Source organism: Ictidomys tridecemlineatus, chromosome 8 (assembly GCF_052094955.1).
Source record: "Ictidomys tridecemlineatus isolate mIctTri1 chromosome 8, mIctTri1.hap1, whole genome shotgun sequence".
NCBI classification, from domain to species: domain Eukaryota; kingdom Metazoa; phylum Chordata; class Mammalia; order Rodentia; family Sciuridae; genus Ictidomys; species Ictidomys tridecemlineatus.
Window position 1 is genome coordinate 12,309,869 of NC_135484.1, and position 19,635 is coordinate 12,329,503.

General features: G+C 42.3%; 1 protein-coding gene across 7 annotated transcripts in view; it reads left to right on the forward strand.

Annotated features, from left to right (window-relative positions):
- Ipcef1 (interaction protein for cytohesin exchange factors 1) overlaps nt 1–19,635 on the forward strand; it is a 145,002-nt gene that overhangs the window by 122,225 nt on the left and 3,142 nt on the right. For 6 of the 7 annotated variants that reach the window (XM_078018855.1, XM_005321385.5, XM_078018857.1 and 3 more), the window contains one exon: nt 13,230–13,423. In XM_078018855.1, the coding sequence (XP_077874981.1) occupies nt 13,230–13,423 (194 nt within the window). The remainder of the gene's footprint in view (nt 1–13,229; nt 13,424–19,635) is intronic. The other variant, XM_078018856.1, reaches the window with a different exon arrangement.

The window sequence follows — 19,635 nt, forward strand, 5'->3', positions numbered from 1 at the left end:
TGTTTAAAGGTTAATAACTGAGTCCTGAAACAAGCAGACAGCATGTATTATAGCCTTTCTTTTATTTAAACAATGAAAGAAATATTTTGCAGTTGGTATGCAATTAAAATTGTGCTTGCTAGAATTTGATACTGAATTTAAAACTCCTTGTAGACATTTCTCCCTGTAGTGAAAGCTATTAAAAAAGAGAGAGAGAGAGAGAGAGTGTTAATTGCATCATATTGCTTTTCTACTCTGCAGAGTTTCAGACTTTCAAGCTCTAGGGATTCATCATGGTCTTTCCACAAGTGTAGTGGGAAGAGAGGTGATGAGGTTAATGGAGTGCTTGTCGCATCTCAGCGTCACTCTGGGATCTGCCTTTCTTTTTCAAGTGATATTTTGGCCAGGGCCATGCCTGTGGTGGTGAATCACAGGGTGCATCACTGCATACATATGTACAACGTGGGCTACCTGTGGACGATGTGGACAAGGTCACTCTCACTCAGTGAGGAGGAACCATACCCCAGATGCTGAAAAACTGCAGATTAACTGATAAGACTAAAGCCCAACTGGTGTAGATCCATTTCCAAGTGCAAGTACAGCCAGAACTGCGAGTCATGTCGATTACAAGCTGAATAGAAAGATTGTTAATGAAGAGACGAGCATTCTAGAGCATGCATGACATCTCTGAGCCAGATTTCAGGATCTGAAGAACATTAGAAAAAATTATGCACAGTCTGAGTGTGGACAGTACAGATGCTACATTATTTTAGCTGGCTATCTGGAATGTGGCTGTAGGAATTATGTGGTATGCCTCTTCAGGAAATGAAGAGATAACAAAAATAAGCCCCTGCTGAGCTCAACTGAAGTTAGCGTTATTATTATTATTTAGTACCTAATATGTACTTTGTGCTAAAGGGAATCCAAAGATGAGCAGGATACAGATTCTGTTCTAAAAGACTTCTAAAAGTCTAATGGAGCACTTGGGAGGAATCAGTCACATCTAACGCAAGAAATCAGAAATAAAATGGGTGCCACCAGGAAGCTACAAAGAGAACACCCCAGGTGGTCACACCTAAGGGGGAGGATCTGTGCATTTAGAGGGGAGACACAGGCAAAGGAGACTGAAAGGAAATCCTGGTGATGCTGAATGCTGAACCAGGCCTTAGTGAATTATGATATATAATTGATAACCATTTTTAATTATGGTAATCTAATCATATAAACAAAGCTATGATTTAGAAAAATTATCTTAGCTGTAGGATGTAGGGCAGAAGAGAATAAGAGGAGGCAGAGGTCAAGAGGAATTAGGAAGCTTCTGTGCCCTACCAGGGTGTAGACTGGTCATGGTCTCTGTCTACTTAGAACTTAATTTAGTCCCTAGAGTATTTCCTAGTATTCCTGAGTTTTGAAATGTAATTTGAGAACTGATCTTAAAATGGAAATGAATATTTAACACCGTGAAAATAATCTGGTCTGAATGGCCGTTGGCCTCAATAGCATGGGTCTCAGGCATGGAAGGTTTACCACTGATTTCACTGTTCCCATGTCAAGTGGCTGAAGATCCCCATGAGTGGTCACAAAAGAACTTGGTTAAGTCACCTATATTTTTGTGTCATCTAAACAGGTCATTTGAAGTCCGCAGACTTTTATCTTCATATCTTTTGTTGTCGTTCTTATATTCTACACCTTTTCCTGAGACAGGGAGTTATGGGACAGTGAAAGGTTATGGGAACTCAATGGAGCAAGGGTTTTGAAGCTGCTGACTAGTGAAATCTGGAGTTCAGGGGCATGCAGACTCAAATCACAGGTAGAAAGAAGTAGGAGGGGTCAAAGAACGGGAGGTCAGGACCAAAGGTGAAAGATAAATAAGTTCTGAAGAGAGAAAATGTGGTTAAGGTGAAAGAGGATGTTTGTACTCCGAAAGAAGTAAACTTAGAGTTGACATTTAGATGTAAACAGTTCTAGGAATGGAGAAAGGCGCATTAAAAATGATGTGCTCTGGTGCTGGGGTTGTGGTTCAGTGGTAGAATGCACGCCTTGCATGTGTGAGGCACTGGGTTCAGTCCTCAGCACCACATAAAAATAAATAAAGGTATTGTGTCCATCTACAACTTAAAAATATTTTTAAAAAATGATGTGCCCCGGTGTCAAGAGCACAAGACGTACCACTGCTTGTGGCCACAGGACCACAGAGCCTGGCCACAGGTTCCACAGGACCCAGAACGGCAGGTTCATTCCAGAGAGAGACCACGCCTGCCCTTACAAAACAAGGCTTGAAGCCCACCTTTCTCTTTCAGTGCTACCAGAATTGTGTTTCACCAATATTGTGTTTCAAGCAGTCACATTTGTGTAGAGTACAGGGAAAACACTGTCCTTTGACATACTCAATTATACCTCTTTAAACGACGGCTGTGCTGTGTTTTTGTTTTTAGACATTCTCTCACTTTTCTTTCTTGGGCTTTGCCTGCAGTGCAATATTGATATAAACGGTGATTATGGGCATTTTTGTGGTGTGCTTGATCTCAAAGGGGAAGTTTTTAGTGTTTCCCCACTACCAACAACTTAGAAATAAAGTATTTTATTTTCACCTCTACGGTATGATGAAGAAACTGGGGCTTACTGTAGTTAGGCAAATTGCTTAAAGTGGTCATGCAACGATGGGAGGGTGAAGGGTGTGTTCTGTTTGACTCTAGAGCCCGAGATTTTAATCACCCAAATATTCAAAATAAATAATCAGGCAGGATCCACGGTTAAGTTAAATAGGTGAATCAAGTCACATTTCACAGAATAATTTCCCTCTTCAGACAATCATTCTATAACACGTGTTTCTACAATTACTAGTGAAGCAGTGCAGGTCAGCCAGTGACAGGAACAGAAGCATTCGAGCACTACGTGACACTTCAGGGTCCGGGGACTTTGTCTATTCAAAAATACTTATCAAGTGCCTCTTCATGTCACGTACTGGCCCATGTTTCTGTTCTAAAAGACTTCTAAAGGTCTATTGGAAAAGAATGTACACTGGGAAAAAAGTGAACAGAAGGCAAAATAAATACCCTCATGGTGCCGAAGTTGAGGGGAGACTGGGAGGGAGATAATAGGAGACAGCAGGTCAGTGCTAATGTCTCCAGTGGTTGTAAGTGCCATGGCAAACAAGAGGATGGGTGTGGGTTTAGAGAGAGATGGAGCTGAGATAGGGGCATGAGGGAAGAGGTGCTATTTACATCCGTGGTCATGGGAAGTCTCTCTGATAAGTTGACATTTGAGCCAAAATCCATGGAGTGGAGAGGAGAGCCCAGTTGCTATCTTCCAGGTACAGTGTGCACCAAGTGCAGGGGCCCTTCAGTGGCACAGCGTTGAGACCATCAAAGGCCCCTGCAGGAAGGTGAAGTGTGTAGAAGAGAGGATGTAGTAAGACTCTGGAATCTGTTCTGAGTTATGGAGAAGCTGTTGGGGGATTTGAGAAGAACAGTGAAATCATCCAACTTACTTTTTTTTTCTTTTTGTTTTTATTTGTTGTTTTTAGATAAACATGATGGCAGAGTGTATTTTGACATATTATACTTACATGGAACACAACCCATTCCAATTGGGATTCCATTCTTGTGGCTGTACACTATGTGGAGTTACATAAGTCATGTATTCATTTATGAACAAAGGGAAGTTATGTCTTATTCATTCTCCTATCTTTCCTATTCCCAACCTCTCCTTCTTTTGTCTAATTCAGTGAACTACTATTCTTCCCCTCCCTACCCTACCTTGCACACACACACCTGCACATATACATATATATTTCTTTACCAACTCATCTGTTGAAGGGCACCTAGGTTGGTTCTGTAGCTTAGCTATTGTAAATTGAGCTGCTATAAACATTGATGTGGTGGCATCACTATAATATGCTGATTTTAAGTCCTGTGGGTATATGCCAAGGAGTGGAACAAATGGGTCAAATGGTAGTTCCATTACTATCTAAATTTTTTGTTGTTGTTGTTAATAGCTCATACCAAGTAACAAGTTCTTCAGGGAATCACAGTTCTTTGTGTCCTAAACTGCAAATCCAAGAACAGAAGTGAAATGCTGAGGTGGGAAAATAGACCAGGTTATTGTCTTTCAGAGTAAAAACAAAGTGAATCTGGAGGCATAAAATTCTTAGATGAAATGTTGGGGAGTAACTCAGCATCATTCTTAGCTAAATGAAATTTGACTATCAAATTTTGTGGATGTAAAATCTGTAAAAATATCATTTCCTGAGAACTATATCTCCTAACAAAAGAAAATGTTAGGTAGTAATGGAACCGACTTACATTTTGAAAGGATCACTTGGCTCCTTGGTGGAGAGCAGACCTCCAGCACGGTGGCTGGTGCCATATGGGTGCAGGTGAGAGGTACAGTATGGTATTCCTCCATCAAGGTGGACGAGGTCAGGTGCTGTGTGTATTTCAAGGAGAGTTGGTGGGATTTGCTGATAGGAGAGTAGAAAGAGGAGTCAAAGATGATTTCAAGGATTGTATCCTGAATGATGAAAAAGAATGGAGTTGCCATTTTTTGAGACAGGAAAGACCTCCTGGTTGGAGGTACAGATCCAGAATTTGAGCCAGACGTGGTGGCACACACCTTAATCTGAGCAGCTTGGGGGACTGAGGCAGGACTTGAGTCCAGAGTTCAGAGGAGGCCCTGTAGATACAAAATGTCTTGTCATTGGCATTTAGATCCTATTTGAAAAATGGGGCTAATCCGATCAGCTGGAGGAAGAGGGCAGTGAGAAGAAGAATTCAGAGTGATGAGCTCCGTGATGCCAAGGCACTTAGAAGTGCCTGTTAAGGAAGGGAGCCAAAGGTCATGTGTTAGAGGCCAAGTGAGGAAACCTGTCAATGCATTAGATGCTGTTAAAGAACAACCACAACAACAACAAGTGGATAGGGTTACTCGAACATTAAGGAGTTGAAAAAATCGTAAAATGGAACTTGACACTATATGTCCCAAATAAGCTGACATGTATGCTTTGTGTTAAAATAAAACCAATGGGTAGCAATTTCACGACCCTGCTTATTGAGATGTTCCTTCAGCCATTCAAGCTAAGCCTTAAGCCATGTGAAATAGCATGGAACAGATTTTCAGGTTGGGGATGAGTGGTGGCATCTTTGACCAGTCACAATCTGAACCTTCACTTTTTGCCATGAAATGCAAAATGCCTGCTAGACATATTTTCTAAATATTTGAAAGGCACATGGTGCATGTTTTTCAGTTTGTAATTAAGCACCATCTGACAGGAAGCACCTTGGAACCTTGAGCACCTGAAGGCCTTGATCAGCTGCAAAACTGAACTTCTTCCCCAGGTTGTGTCTGTGTGTTCACATTTTCTGTAAGTGCACTGTTCACTCACTTGTGTACTTCTGATTGGCTTCTTACTGGTTTTTAGGAGCCACTTATTTTTTATGAATACTCACTATATTATGGATATTGTGAATATTTTTCCTTGCCTATTACTTGTTATTAAAATTTTATTTTTAGTGCCTCCATGCAGAAATTTTAAATCTTTATGTCATCAACTTCGTCATTATTTTATTTCTGGCTTTGAGTTTTGAGTCTTCCTCAGAAAGAATCACTGCCTCAGTTTATGATAATATTCATTCATGTATTCATTGCAGGACTAAAAAGAGCTCTTTTGTTTATGATTGCATCTAATTTATTTTTAGGTGAATACGATAGCCCAATGCCATTTCACAGATTCTTTCCCCCCTAATCTGTGTTATCATCTTCACAGCATCAAAATTCCTGCGCACACTGGTGTATTGTGCAGCCTTTCTGCTCATTCGCTGATCTTTCTCTTATTACTTTGTCAGTTTGGTGGTTAGGGTCTACGGTTGTAGAATGTCCTGTTATTCCACACAGAGCTGCTCTTGTTGGTACTGTCTTCCAGGTAATCTTTGAATTTAATTATCAAGCTTTACTTAGGGAACCACATTTGGACTTTGGTTACCATGTCCTTGACTGTGTAGGTTAATTTGGCAGTAAGTCTGACTTTAAAGCATTGAACCCATGAACATGGTATAGCTGCCTGTTTAGGTCACGGTACACAATACACAGGTAATTATGGATCATGCTAGATTAACTGTGAAGATAAGGAAAAGAGAGCCCCGTCTTATGGGGGGGATCTGCTCCAGACCTTCGATTTCTTCCTTCCTCTTGCCTCCCTGCTGCTGGTTTGAAGGGCTCTTCACCTCTCTCTTCTCTTTCTGAATATTCCATTTGTGTCTTTTCTGTTCCCCTGTCCTCATTGCAGTGTTTGCTGGAGCTAGCAGGTTATAGGGCCAAGTTGACATCTTTATCTATGGTATGTTGATTTGTACCCCTTGGTTTAAGTGACTATTAGAGCCCCCATTTCTTTTCCATTCAAGCTCCACCTCATAAATGTATTTTGAAGTTAAAATTAACAACAACAAAAAAATCTGTCCTTTTTGAGTGCTTGCTTTTTGTGTTTTCTTCCCTTGAGATGTGAGCAGAAACCTAATGTCTCTTTAAATATTTCATTTTATCCTGGGTGCTCATGTATTTGACAATGAAATTTAAAAACAAGGGGAGCACATGTTTTAAGAATGTAAATGCCACTTCTCAGAGGGTTGATCAGCAGATTCAACCTAAGATGATTTCAGAAAATCACTGCCACAAGCTACAGTGTTAACAACACAGAAGAACAACATCAAAGATCACTGGGTCGACTAGGTTTGCTCTTGTCTGTGAAACCAGTAATACATGGAGGAGTACCAAGTCTTCCTAATGAACAGAGTGGTCCCAAGAGAAGACAGGTGCACGACTCTGGCAGAGAAGGTAGAACAGTAGAAAGGAACGAGGGGAATCAAAGTGAAGCCACTCAGACTCACAGGAGCACAAGTGAAAAGTTTTAACTTTGAACAGTGGCCTCTCTCTGATTTCTGATATTCAGTTTGATTTCTCTCCCGTGGAATTTCTTACTCTCTTTCCCAGCTGGTGTCCTCCTGCCTCTGCCTTCTTTTCTGGGCACTGGCTGCTGTCCTGTACTCAGGTGGTCGTCATGAGTCTTCTGCTCCTGATTCTAACTGGCTCCGTCTCTCCAGCTGCTGGTTCAGATCTGAAAGTCTGGCTCGTGTCCTGAGTTGCTGGCCAGCTGATGAGTTTCCAGTCCTGGGTCTAGTCCCCTGTGTTCTTGTGGGAACTGAGTTCAGGCACAAAAGCTGGGCCCCCTCAGTAGAGTCCCAGCAGAGGCTCTGAGTGGGCATTTTTCCTTTGGGGCAGAGAAGAGCAGGCAGGATCTGAGCTATGGACTGTCCTGTCCTCTGGTTCCCATCTCTGCTCTCGACAACAGTGGAGGCAGATTTCTCCCTCAGAATTACACTGGGCTCGTGTTGTTGGTCATTGGTGTCCCTTCTATTAAAACGAGTTTCCCAGATTTATTATTAGTTGTGTAATTGAAATCTGTCATTATGATTTCAAGTCTGGCTGTGTTGTTGTCAAAATCTCTAAGTAGAGAAGGACTGTGAAATTCTTTCGATCTGTTGACATCAGATGCCATATTAAATGACATCTGTAGAGCTATACAGAGTGTTCCAGTGACTGTATGGAGGCTTCTTCTGTTTGAGACAAGTGGTAGCTTTGTTCTGAAACACTTAGAACCTTTCGTGTGGACCAGGCAGTGCTGTTTTCTACCTGAGACTTTCCAAGTGTCCCACAGTTGAGGACTAACATTATTTTCCCTGGGACATCATTTAAGACTTTTCTAATCGCTACACAGACTCCTTTCAAACCCTGATATGAAATCTGGCAGTGAATTCCTCTCTTGTGTCCTGAAGCCAGCTTTTATGTTCTAAGTAGAAAATAAACAGCCACATTCTAGAAAGCACAAGAAAAGCCAAAAATAAGACAGTGGGGGGAGGCAAAGTTGAAAGTACAGCATTTCAGGAGATAATCTGCATACAGCGTTCAACAGCCATTAAATGCTGGGCCTGGAGCAGGCCTGTCCTGTCAACTGCCGACAAAAGGCTGGGTACGTGGGAGGAGGAGGAGAGACTGCACATTCATTTGGCATAATTTTGGAAAGGAATGAACTTCTAACCATTAGTTAAAAATGTTTTGTTTCATTTGCTAATATCACTAAGAAGGAGCCTGTTTAAAAATACATATATTTGGAAGCAAGGTTTTTAAAATATTCTTTTATTCGACATTCCCTTTACTGAGCTTAACTAGCGAACTGACCCAAGTTTGGAGACAGTTACTAGTCTGACCTCTTGAGATAGTCTCAGGCAATCTAACAGATACAAAGTTCACGGACATTGACCTCACTGCTCAACATAGGAGGGGCTCATGTGTTTAAGCAGGGATTCTGTTTCCCTAAGTGAAAATAAATGCTGGTTTATGGACAAGTCCCAACTTGCTAGCTGTAACTGCAGTCTCTTTCTCTTCCAATGAGTCAAGGCTGATGTTGCATGAAAATTGCTGATGTCTAGCTGTGCTATTCAAAGTATCTTTATGGACCAGCAGTTCCAGCATCACCTAGGATCTTCTGGAAAACTGGGAATTTAAGTGCCATCCCACATGGACTGAAGCGGAATCTGCATTTTAACCAGTTCCCTAGGAGATTGTTTGCCTGTTAAATTTGGAAGACACGGGTCTAGAAGCGCATGGTCCTGTACCTTGTGGAATGGAACTTTTGTTCTTGACTCCATCACTGATATTGAAAAAAGTCACTCACTCCTTTTCCAAAGTCTTCACTTTCCCACCCATAAAATCATAGCTTTTATCTTCCTTGACCAAGCACTTGTGAGGGGAGGTGCGATCAAGTGCACTATCTGGCAGTGATAATCAAAGTCCTGCTATTTTATGTGGGGAAATTGAAAGAGGCACTTGAGAGGAAGGATAAATATTGCATGGGAACAAGTCACTGTCAGACAAAATTCATTTATTTTGCTTCAGGAGATAAAGGAGGTGGAAATAATTAACTTGGCTTCCATTTCTAATGGAAGAGTTACGAGTGGTGTTTTCTGCCAATCATTTTTTCTTGCTCTTTGTAAATATGGTACAATAAGAAAAATAAGCTAGTGCTTTCTAGTATGAAATTTAGAAAAATATTTACATAACAATGGAATGGGGATTTGTAACAGATATTATTTTACAGAGAAGACTTTTTGCAGTACAAGAACAGCCAGAGAGGATTAACCAGCCAGCCAGCTCTGGTCTTGGTATGGCAATGGGAAGGACTCTCACCTCTGCTTAAGGTCAATCTCTGTTTTTTTTTTTTTTTTTGGTGCATTTGTACCTTTTGGATCCTTTATTATCTTGAGATTCTATTCCTCAACTTCTTGTATTATTATTATTCATTTCACGGCCCTATGAAGACATTAGCATAAGCCCTGAGCAACAGTCAAAACAAATTTAAGCCTCTGGCTAGCTTGTGAATATGATTGGATCACAGGTGTGTCCTGGGTATTCATGTTTTCCATCTCAAATAATGACAAATGTGCACAAGCACAGACACACATGTACACACACACATACACATACATATGCACACACAAGGGCACACAGAACAACAAAAGTCTCTTTTTGACTCCTAATGTTACCAGTTGTAATGTTAGTTTCCTTATGTCTGTGGGTGAATCTGGAATCAGGTTATTAAAAGTCAAATATATAGTGTTTCTGCCTCAGGTTTCCTTTGAGGAGGAAGAAATCCTGGTAATTTGCCTGTCCTTTTTTCCTCATTTCCCTGACAGGTTTAAGCTTATATGAACATACTTGCTCTTTATTATCTTGTTTCTGGATGAATTAAAATAGACTGTCTTTTCAACATTACATGTAAATTTTGGATGAATTCTGCATTAAATTTAGTAACTTAAGCAGGTTTACTTTATCTTTGAAAATTCAATTCTATCTTGGAGGGTCGAGTTACACACATACACACACACACACACACACACACACATTAATATCCTCATGGATAATGACCTAAAGTTTAAGTTGCAGAAAAGAAGAGGAGGGGGAGAAATACAGCTTCTGATATTTTTAACATAAAAATCATATATTTTATTTTACATTTATTAAATAATATTAAATTGTCCAGTAAAAGAATCCTATTTATTTTTCATTTAGGAAAGAAGCTTAATGCCATGTTATTCCAATATTATTATTTTCATCTTTCTTGATTTAATATCAATTGAGTCAGATATATTATCTTTATATAATAATTCTTACCCTGACATAACTGCAAAGTAAATGATAATTAAAAAGTAGTTTTGTTTTCTAGCACCATCTTTAGGACCAGGGTGGAGCTGCCTGGTGGTCACAGAGAAGGTTCTACGTACATATCTCTAGCCTTATGATGTAGTATTTCATTTTTTTAAATTTTATATACATATATAATCTAATTTAAAGTGCCGTGGTATTGAAAGCTATGCACTTAGGCTTAATTCCAAGTAGTGTCCTACCTGGCTGGCTATATATTTTAAAATAAAGGCCATGTGAGATTATTGTGTCCTTGTTTGTCTGAAAACTCCAAACCTTCAATCCTAATGTCTCTTCTGTAAATAAGATGTCTTTCCATTTAATTTTCTGAAGACATTTTAATGTCTTCCGTTACCCAGGGACTATTTTATGCTTACAGTTTCTGCTGTGGACATATGATCAGATATCATGACAGCCTCATAAAAGCCTACAGAGTTACAACTGTACAGAGATATGTTTCCCATACCATAAAATGCATGCACAGGTGTACAGTTCAGTGGTTTTAGGTACATTCACAGAGATGGGCAACTGTCACCACAATTTAATTTGAGAACATTTTCAGCACCACCCAAAACACCCTACAATATTAGCTGACCTCCTCACTCTTGCTTGCCTCCTCCCAAACTCCAGGCAGCCACTGTTCTACCTTGTGTCTCTGTGGATTTGCCTGTGCTCAACATTTCATACAAGCGGGATAATACTGGATATGGTCTTTTGTGACTGGCTACTTTTGGCTGTCATAATGATTCCAAGGTTCGTTCATGTTGCAGCATTGTGAGTCTTTAGTATTTCATTTCTTTTAATAACTAAATCATTTTCCCTTAGGCATACACTACATTTTGTGTATCCACTCGCCTGTGGATGAACATTTAGGCTCTTCCCCCTCTTTATCTGTTATGTATAATGCTGCCGTGAGCATCCCTGCACAATTGTGTGGACATGTTTCTCACTGTCTCCACACATCGCCAAGAGTGGAATTGTAGCATCCCATGGTAACTCTGGGTTTAGGATTTTGAGGAATGGTCACTCCTTTTTCCAAAGTGGCAGTTACAGTTTACATCTGTGCTAGCGAGGCAGGAGGATTTCGATTTCTCCACCTCCTTGACTACACTTCATGTTTGTTCTTTTTTATTTTAGCCATCCTTGTGGGTGTGAAGTTGCATCTCATTGTGGTTCTGATTTGCATTTCCCTAATGATCAGTGAGGTGGAGCGTCTTATCATGTTCTTGTAGACAAAGGTCCACTTTTGATGTTTGCCCCTAGCCTGAGCCCAAAAGCCTAATTATCTTCAGCTACAGTTTTAAATGTCTTCTCCCTTACTTTTGTTAGAGAACAAAGAGGTTGTGCGGTTCCGGTAGTTTCAGTCAGTGACAAAGTTAATACATCATCTTTGCTCTCCATTTTACAAGACTGTTGGGAGCCCTCGTGGTAACTTTCTGGGATTGGTGGGAGAAAACTAATTCTTGCTCCAGGATTCCTAACCTTAGTGGAGTGAGCTGTAAAGTGAATGGAGTCTGCTTGATTCCGGGCTCCTAGGGTGCTGTTCTATGCTTCTCTCTTCTCCTTGATGAGCCTATTTTGTTGGGGTTCTCTTGTGTAGGTCTCCCGGGTTTGTTCTCAGGACAGGAGGTAAAGCATTATAAGCACCAAAGAGCACATGGTAAAAAAAAGAAATATTGCTGTGGATCTTTCCCTGAATTATTTTCAGGGAAGGAAAAGAATACATGATTGAAATTCTGTGTGAGAAATTAAGGCAACATCAAGGCATGATTTTCTTTGGGTGACCTGGGCATCATGGGAGGTCTGTACAGTTGTACAGGATTGAAACCCAAACCCAGAGGAGCTTAACCAAGAGATTGGCTCCCACAGGCCGAGAGCGCACCAGTGGTCTCATCAAAAGCCATGTCTCAGAGTGGATTAGCTGGGTTGTTCTTGGGATGCCACCTGAAAACTTCCAGCTCACGTCACCGCAGCATTCTGTGTAAGAGAGATGCTTCTCTGATACCCCTGAAATGAAGTCCTGGAACTGCGTCTTCCTGGCCCCATTGGCTTGACCTGAATCCCTTGCTCATCACTGAGTCATGGACTGTGACCAGCACTGTGGGCTGCATGACTAGTCACTTCATGTGGGCCGGGGAGGGGAAGATGTGGTAGAGAGGGGAGGAGAGTGTGTGCAGAGTGACGAATGGCCATTCTCTGACCACAACCACAGGCCACAGGCTGGCATCGTTCTCAAAGGGCAGTTCTGAGAAGGACACCCAGCGGTCAGCCAAGGCCGTGGAGTTCAAAGTCGGGAGTGTGTGCTCACTTGCAGGGCTTGCCTGTTCCACCTGGTGTTTCAGAAGCAGATGATCGATCTAGTTTCACAGGTCCAAAGCTGGAGAGGTATTCTGTACCAGGATCTCACCCATACCCAACTTCAATAACATTTGGATGAGATTTTGGTGTTAGGTTGATGTTGATAATTGAGGAGATGTTGGACTGGAATGAAGATATTTTTCGTGTGATAAAGAAGTGAATTTGAGGGGGCAGCAGGTAGACTCTTACACTGAATTATGTCCCACCTGAACTCATGTTACAGTCCTCATTGCCTTCCCCCCGTATGTCAGAAGGTGACCTTATTGGAAAATGTCTTTGCAATTCTTTAAAATGAGGGCGTTATTGAACCTTTATTCCACTATGGCTGGTGTCTTTATGCAAAGGGAGGTTTGGACCCCGTGACATGCAGGCAGGGAAGATACCATGTGAACTGGAGTTAAGCTGCCACAAACCAAGGGAGGAACCAACAGAGGCAGGAAGAGGGGCCTCGAGCAGTTCCTTCTCCAGGATTTGCAAAGAGAGCACGGCTTAGACAAGAAAACACAAAACAAAACAAAAACATTTTCCTCTAGTTTTGGAGCTCAGTCTGAGATGCAGGTGTCAGCAGGTAGGACCACAGTGTCTAACGTTTTCTTCTTGTTTTAACTGGTTTTGTTGTTATCTCTTCTTCGTTTTACAAGAAGAAACAAAAGCACCTGAAGATGATGAAATGGAGAAACTTTATAAATCATTAGAGCAAGCGAGTCTGTCTCCTCTTGGGGACCGCCGGCCTTCGACCAAAAAGGAGTTGAGAAAGTCATTTGTGAAACGCTGCAAGAACCCATCCATCAATGAGAAACTTCACAAAATCCGAACCTTGAATAGCACATTGAAGGTAAGACGGTTTCAGACTGTGGATAAATTCTCTGGATGTGAGGCAAAGAAGGACGGGCTCCGCAGAGGTTCGTGATAACAACAGTGTGTTTGTGGGGGTGGAGGCCAGGTCAGTAAGGGTAAGTGGCATCTTTAGAGAGTAAGGTGACCCTGGACATCCTTCAGTGACTAGGACATTTCCACAGTGGCACCCATGGTGATTTTCCACAGTAGGCCTTCCTTTTACTTTCACTCTGCTATGAAATTTCACATGTTAAGCTCCTACATGGCAAGGACCACACACCATTTGTTTTTGTAGCCCTTCTGCCTCACTTTTTGCAGACAAAGACAAACATTCAGTAAAATTACTGTACCTGGCAACCAACCCCCCAGCTTCAACAATAAGCATTTACTATCTCAGACTTTCTGTGGTTTTGGAATTTGGGAATGGCCTGGACAAGCATCTACATCTCTGAATAAACATGACCAGGAGGCTGTGACTAAGGTGTCCCCGAGCACAGTACCTGGCTCAGGAACTGTTGACTACAGACGGAGATCATCAGTGGGTGAAAATCAGCTCTTGGGTTTTCACCTGATTCTTTTGAGGGTGCCATTCTTCTGAGCTATATCTGGGAGAAAGTCCTCATTTTCTGGTACAGCAAAGACTTTCAGCTGTAGGACTTGCAGCCAAGTAACACCGCGAGAGCCCGGCAGTGAGCAGCAGACATCTTGTGGTAACAGAGGAGCAGATGTTTTCACAATGGGAGAGAGGGACCGTGCACAGGATGTACTAAAGCTATTTTCAGGGTCTCCCATAACTAAAATGCTTCTTTATAACAAAAGCATCCTGCTTTCACATTTAGAGTACAACATGAGCAGGAGAAAGCCAGGAGACTTATAGTCCTAAATGAGCAGAACATTTGTAGATTCTGAAAAGCCTTGATAGGTCCTGCAATTTAATTCTGTTTTACTCATGTCCCTTTGCATTAAGAATTTGAGTCCTTTTCCTAAAAAAGAAATGTCAGTAATCAAAAGAACAAAGCTACAAAGACATGGCTGAAGGGCTCTTGTTAGTCAGAATTCCAGTAAGTCAACAGCAAGTCAATAGCACTAAAGGCTGAAAAGATGAAGTTGTAAAAAAAAAAAAAAGTGTATTTTTAATTATATAAAGAAACTCCAAGTGCAGAGAAATTCCCTAATATTAAATGATGGAAATATATTACTAGCATTTATTCCACAGTGTGTACAGAATTGATTAATGTGGTGAGTCACTCAGTGTAATATGCCATAGTATGTAGGAATTTTACTATTTGTCTTTGTCTGCAAAAAACGGAGATGAGTAAATAACTTTTCATCAAGCAGCATTTCCTGAATCATACTGTGTACCAGGCACTAGTCTAGGTCACGGTGACCATGGAGTGAAAAACCCTGGGCAAATGGAAACAGAGAGAAGAACACACAGCTAGAATGCAGTGTGGTGTGAATGCAGTGGAGATGATCTTGGGGGTTTGGTTGCCCAGAGAAAGGAAGTGACTTACCGTCAGGTCAGTGAATGACAACTGGTCAGTAAGAGAGAGATGAAGAGTATCCGGAAGGAAAGGGAAGGGCCTTCCAGGAAGTGCAGTGTCTATCAGTAGAAGATACGCTACTCCCCATGTTGGGAGAAATAGGAGGAGGAGGCTAAGGAGACCAGGAGCCACGTGGACCATTTGCAGGAGAGAGACCGTGGCCCCTGAGTCTCCATAGAGCAATGGACTAAAGATGTCAGACCTTCACAGAGGCATGCACCAACCAAAGAAGTCCACAGGGCCCTCTGTGACAGTTGGGTTTTTTTTGTGCAGTTTGGCCACGTCATCAATGAACTCAGCAACTTTTCCTTTTCTCCCAGTATATTACTGGGTAATCTGTTGCTAGGTAGCAAATTACCCCCAAACTTAGCAACTTCAACAATAAGCATTTACTATTTCAGACTTTCTGTGGTTTTTGGAATTTGGGGATGGCTTGGACAAGCTTCTGCATCTGTGAATAAACACGGCCATGAGGCTGTGACGAAGGTGTCCCTCAGGGCGGTGTTCATTTCTCCCCTGGGAAGGATCTGCTTCTGAGTTCTCTTTGGGTTGTTGGCAGGTCTCTGTTCTTTGCAGGTCGTTGGACTGAGGGTCTCTGTTGCTCTCTGGCTGTTGGTTGGAGGCCACCCTCAGTTCCCTGCCATATGGACGCCTTCATAGGAAGCTCGCAGCCTAGAGGCTGGCTTCTCTCAGAGTGAGCAAGAGAGCGAGATTGAACAAGCAGCATGAGTTAGAAGTCAACATCACCTTATTTCTAGAGTGTTCTATTTAGTAGAAAAGCATGTCATTAGGGAGGTCCATACTCAGGGAAGGGATTGTACAAGGAGATGAATCTCAGGACATATGGACATTAGGCTCCATGATAGGGTTGCCTCCAATGGCCCGCTGGACTGCCCTCTATTCACTTGAGGAGAACAGCCCTTTCCATAGATCCTTTAGGTCTTGTTCTAGGGCTGATGAAAGTAGTCCATGTCATGTGGACCTGTCAAGGTCAGGAGGTTGAGGAGAGGATGATGTGGAAATTGGCCTTGGTGAAAAACAAATAGCAAACAAAAATGAAGCATATCAGCTTATCCAATGGGGAAAGAGAAATTAGCATACGTGATTATTCATGTTGAAAAGCTATAATAGTAATTACTGTTTATCTCTTTTTAAGATTCAAAGCAGTTAGGCTGGGGACATAGCTCAGTTGGTATTGTGCTTGCTTTGTATGCACAAGGCCCTGGGTTCAATCCCCAGTACCAAAAAAAAAAAAAAAAAAAAAAAAAGGCAGGGTATCAGTTGTCCTTGAGGGAGAAGAGGATTTGGCTGGGAGGGGCAAGAAGGGGAGCTTCAGATGTGCTGGGTAAGGGTCGTTTTTTGACCCTTGTTAGGGTTACATGGATATGGTTATATGGTGATAGTTCATCAAGCACAAATTTTTCTGTCTGGGCACTTTTCTCTGTGTAATAAAAAGTTGCATTGTAATAAAAGGTTGGTTTAAAAAATGCTTCAAGCTGGGCACGGTGATGCATGCCTATAATCCCCATGGCTTGAGAGGCTGAGACAGAAGGATTGCGAGTTCAAAGCCAGCCTCAGCAATGGCGAGGCACTAAGCAACCCAGTGAGACCCAAAAGCTGGGGATGTGCCCTGCCCCTGTGGTTGAGTGCCCCTGAGTTTAGTCCCTAGTACCAAGAAAAAAAAATACTTCAAAGGTGGAATGGGGTGAAGCAAGAGTAGCAGTTTCATGCAGAAACAAAGAAAATGTTGTAGTAATAATGTTTATGTTAGTAATAGGTGCATTCCATAAAGAAAAATCCCTCCTTTGGGATGTTATTGGAATGCATGCTCTTGGGGAAATTCTTGGAAGTTGAGCAAACTGTTATGTCATACACTATAAATGGAAATCTTTTGGAATTTCTGCTAGCTCAACATTCATGGACTTTTGAGTAAGCCTGTCTTTATTTTAAAATGAATGATTAATAGAATGGTTAGTGGGGCAGAAGGAAACTCCTTCAGTCACTCTGGCCTATTTCACCAGGCATGAACTCTGTCTTCCCTGAAGCTGCACTGATGGGCACTGTGCCAACATGCTTAGGTCTTGAGTCAGACCATGAACTGAATATTTGGAGGATAAATGGAAAAATCCACATTCTCTGGCATTATGGCGACCCTGAAACCTTGCTTGCCTGACATAAAGAAAGGTGGACCTTGGCAAAGTAGCCTTTGATAGCTACTTCGATAGCCTTGTGCGGCAGCCAGGAGGAACAGGGCCACTGTGTGAAGCTCCGGCCCTCAGGGCACTTTGCCTGGGAGCTCAGAAGGTTTTGCCGTTTCATTAATGCCCTGCTTCCGTATTTAAAAAAAAATTTTTTTTTTTGTACTAAGGGTTGAACTCAGGGGCACTCGACCACTGAAGCACATCCCAGCCCTATTTTGTATTTTATTTAGAGACAGGGTCTCACTGAGTTTCTTAGTGCCTCGCCATTGCTGAGGCTGGCTTTGAACTCTTGATCCTTCTGTCTCAGCCTTCCGAGGGGCTGGGTTGCAGGCATGCACCACCATGCCCAGCTTACTTCTGTATTCTTGTTCATAGTTTTTTCTTTTATCTATACAAGATCTAACACAGATTTCACCCAAATAGCAAGAAATTTGGATTGTTTAGAGCAGGAAACCAAGTGAGAAGTGTTAACCTCATTCCCAAAGACCTTTAATTTTTCCCCCCAAATTTTTTATCAGTTTTAAAGTGGCAGTTAATTCATTCTTGCCTTTTAAAAATCAATTTCCCAAATTTTCATTAATCTTCAAAGATTCTATTTAGTTTTCTCAATAAAATATTAAGATCTCCCTCTGAAGCAGATGTCTAAGTTTCTTTAGAAAACATAAAACTCCCTGAATCACTTCATATTAATAGCACTGAGGGGCTGTCAGAAGATGAAAGCTTATTATTTATTCATATTTTATTTGAAAAAGAATTTTTTGAAGCATAAATATTGGGAACTGAGAAGAAAAGAAATAAAACTCTCTGGGCCTTGCCTGACTTCCACAAACAACCCTCTGCTTATCTACTCACCCTTTCTTTCTCCTGCTTCTGGGTCCTGGACCACGGCTGGATGTCCCTCTTTGGTTTCTTCCCGCTCCACTGTGTTTGACGTCAGCAATGTGGGGGTCACTCTTGACCTTCACAGGAGCAGTTTTGGTGGGATGATAGGGGCAGAGACCTGGCAGGAGTGTCTGTGACAGATGGGCACAGGGACACGGGGGATAAGGAGAAAAATGGAGGGTGATTGGATAGGGGTTGGGTCAGAGGGGACTTTTAAAGTGGGAGAAGCAGCCATGTGCAGGTAGCCTGGGAGAATGACCCAGCCGAGGTGGGAAGTTGGCGAGTCACAGGAGAGCAGGGGCAGTGGTGTCCACGTGGAGGGACTGGCTTTGCGAGGAGCACAGACATTTTATCTGTATGAACCGGAGGGAAGGCGCCTACGTCTCTGCTGATGTAGGTAGTGAGTGATAGGAACTTGGGAGTACTTTTCTGATTATTTTCATTTCCTCAAAAAATACAGAGCAAGCTGTGCGTGAGGTGGAGGGGCTGCTGCAAGATGAGATCACAGTGGTTTTTTTTTATTTTTTAATTTTTTTTATTGGTACCAGTGATTGAACCCAGGAGCTGCATCCCAAGCGCTTTTTAAATTTTTTTTTTTTTTTTAATTTTGAGGCAAGATATCACATTGCTTAGGGCCTTGCTGAGTTGCTGAGGCTCGCTTTGAACTTGTGATCCTCCCGCCTCAGCCTCCCGAGCTGCCGGGATCACAGGTGTGCACCACCGTGCCCAGTAAGGTGACAAGTTTGAAACAGTTACTTTGGAGATGGGGAGAGAAAAGATAAGTGAGAGTGTGATTACTGGATAGCAGGGAAAGTCCTCTTACTAGCAGTCGCCCTGAATTGGGAGGGAGACCAGCAAGCATGGTTGGAAGTTCTAGCTACACATGCTGCCCTGGGGTGGGCAGAGGGAGTGGTTCCCTCGTGGGAAGGTGCTGAGTGTGTACATGGCACATGGCACATGGCATTGCGCTGGGTGCTGAGTGTACAGCAATGAGGAACACATGTCCCCTGTGTGGCAGATCCAAGAGCATCTATATACACCACGGTAGGTTCAGAGCATCTGATGGCAGGAGAGTATAAAAATGAAGAAGCTCCATAATCCAACTTGGGGAGTCTAGGGATGGTTTTCTGGGGAACATGCTGCTTGAAGCGAGTGTAGATGTTTGAGGTAAGTGGAGAAATTGGGTAAAGGAAGATTAGAAGGCATTCCATGTGAAAGCAGCTCTGGAAATTAAAGTCCGCTGGATGCCACTTGGCTTCATGGAGGCATGAACCAGCCTTTGCAGGTCAATACTGTCAGCGTAGAAAGGCAGAGGGAGGGGAATATCAACAAATGCAGCCGAGGTTGGTGAGGGGCCTGGGACACAGGGAAATCATCAAGAGGACTCGGCAGGTGGACGCATCCCTGCTCTGCTCTGCCATGCAGAATGTGGCTGTAAAGTGGGGGCTGGGGCGGGGCCCTCACTTAGGAGGTCACAGTGGCAGAGCAAGTGTGATGTACTGGACTGTGCCTCCAAAATAAGGACTCGGGTCCTAGGGACCAAGAAAACCACTTGAGATAAAATTGTCAAGAGCTGAGTGATC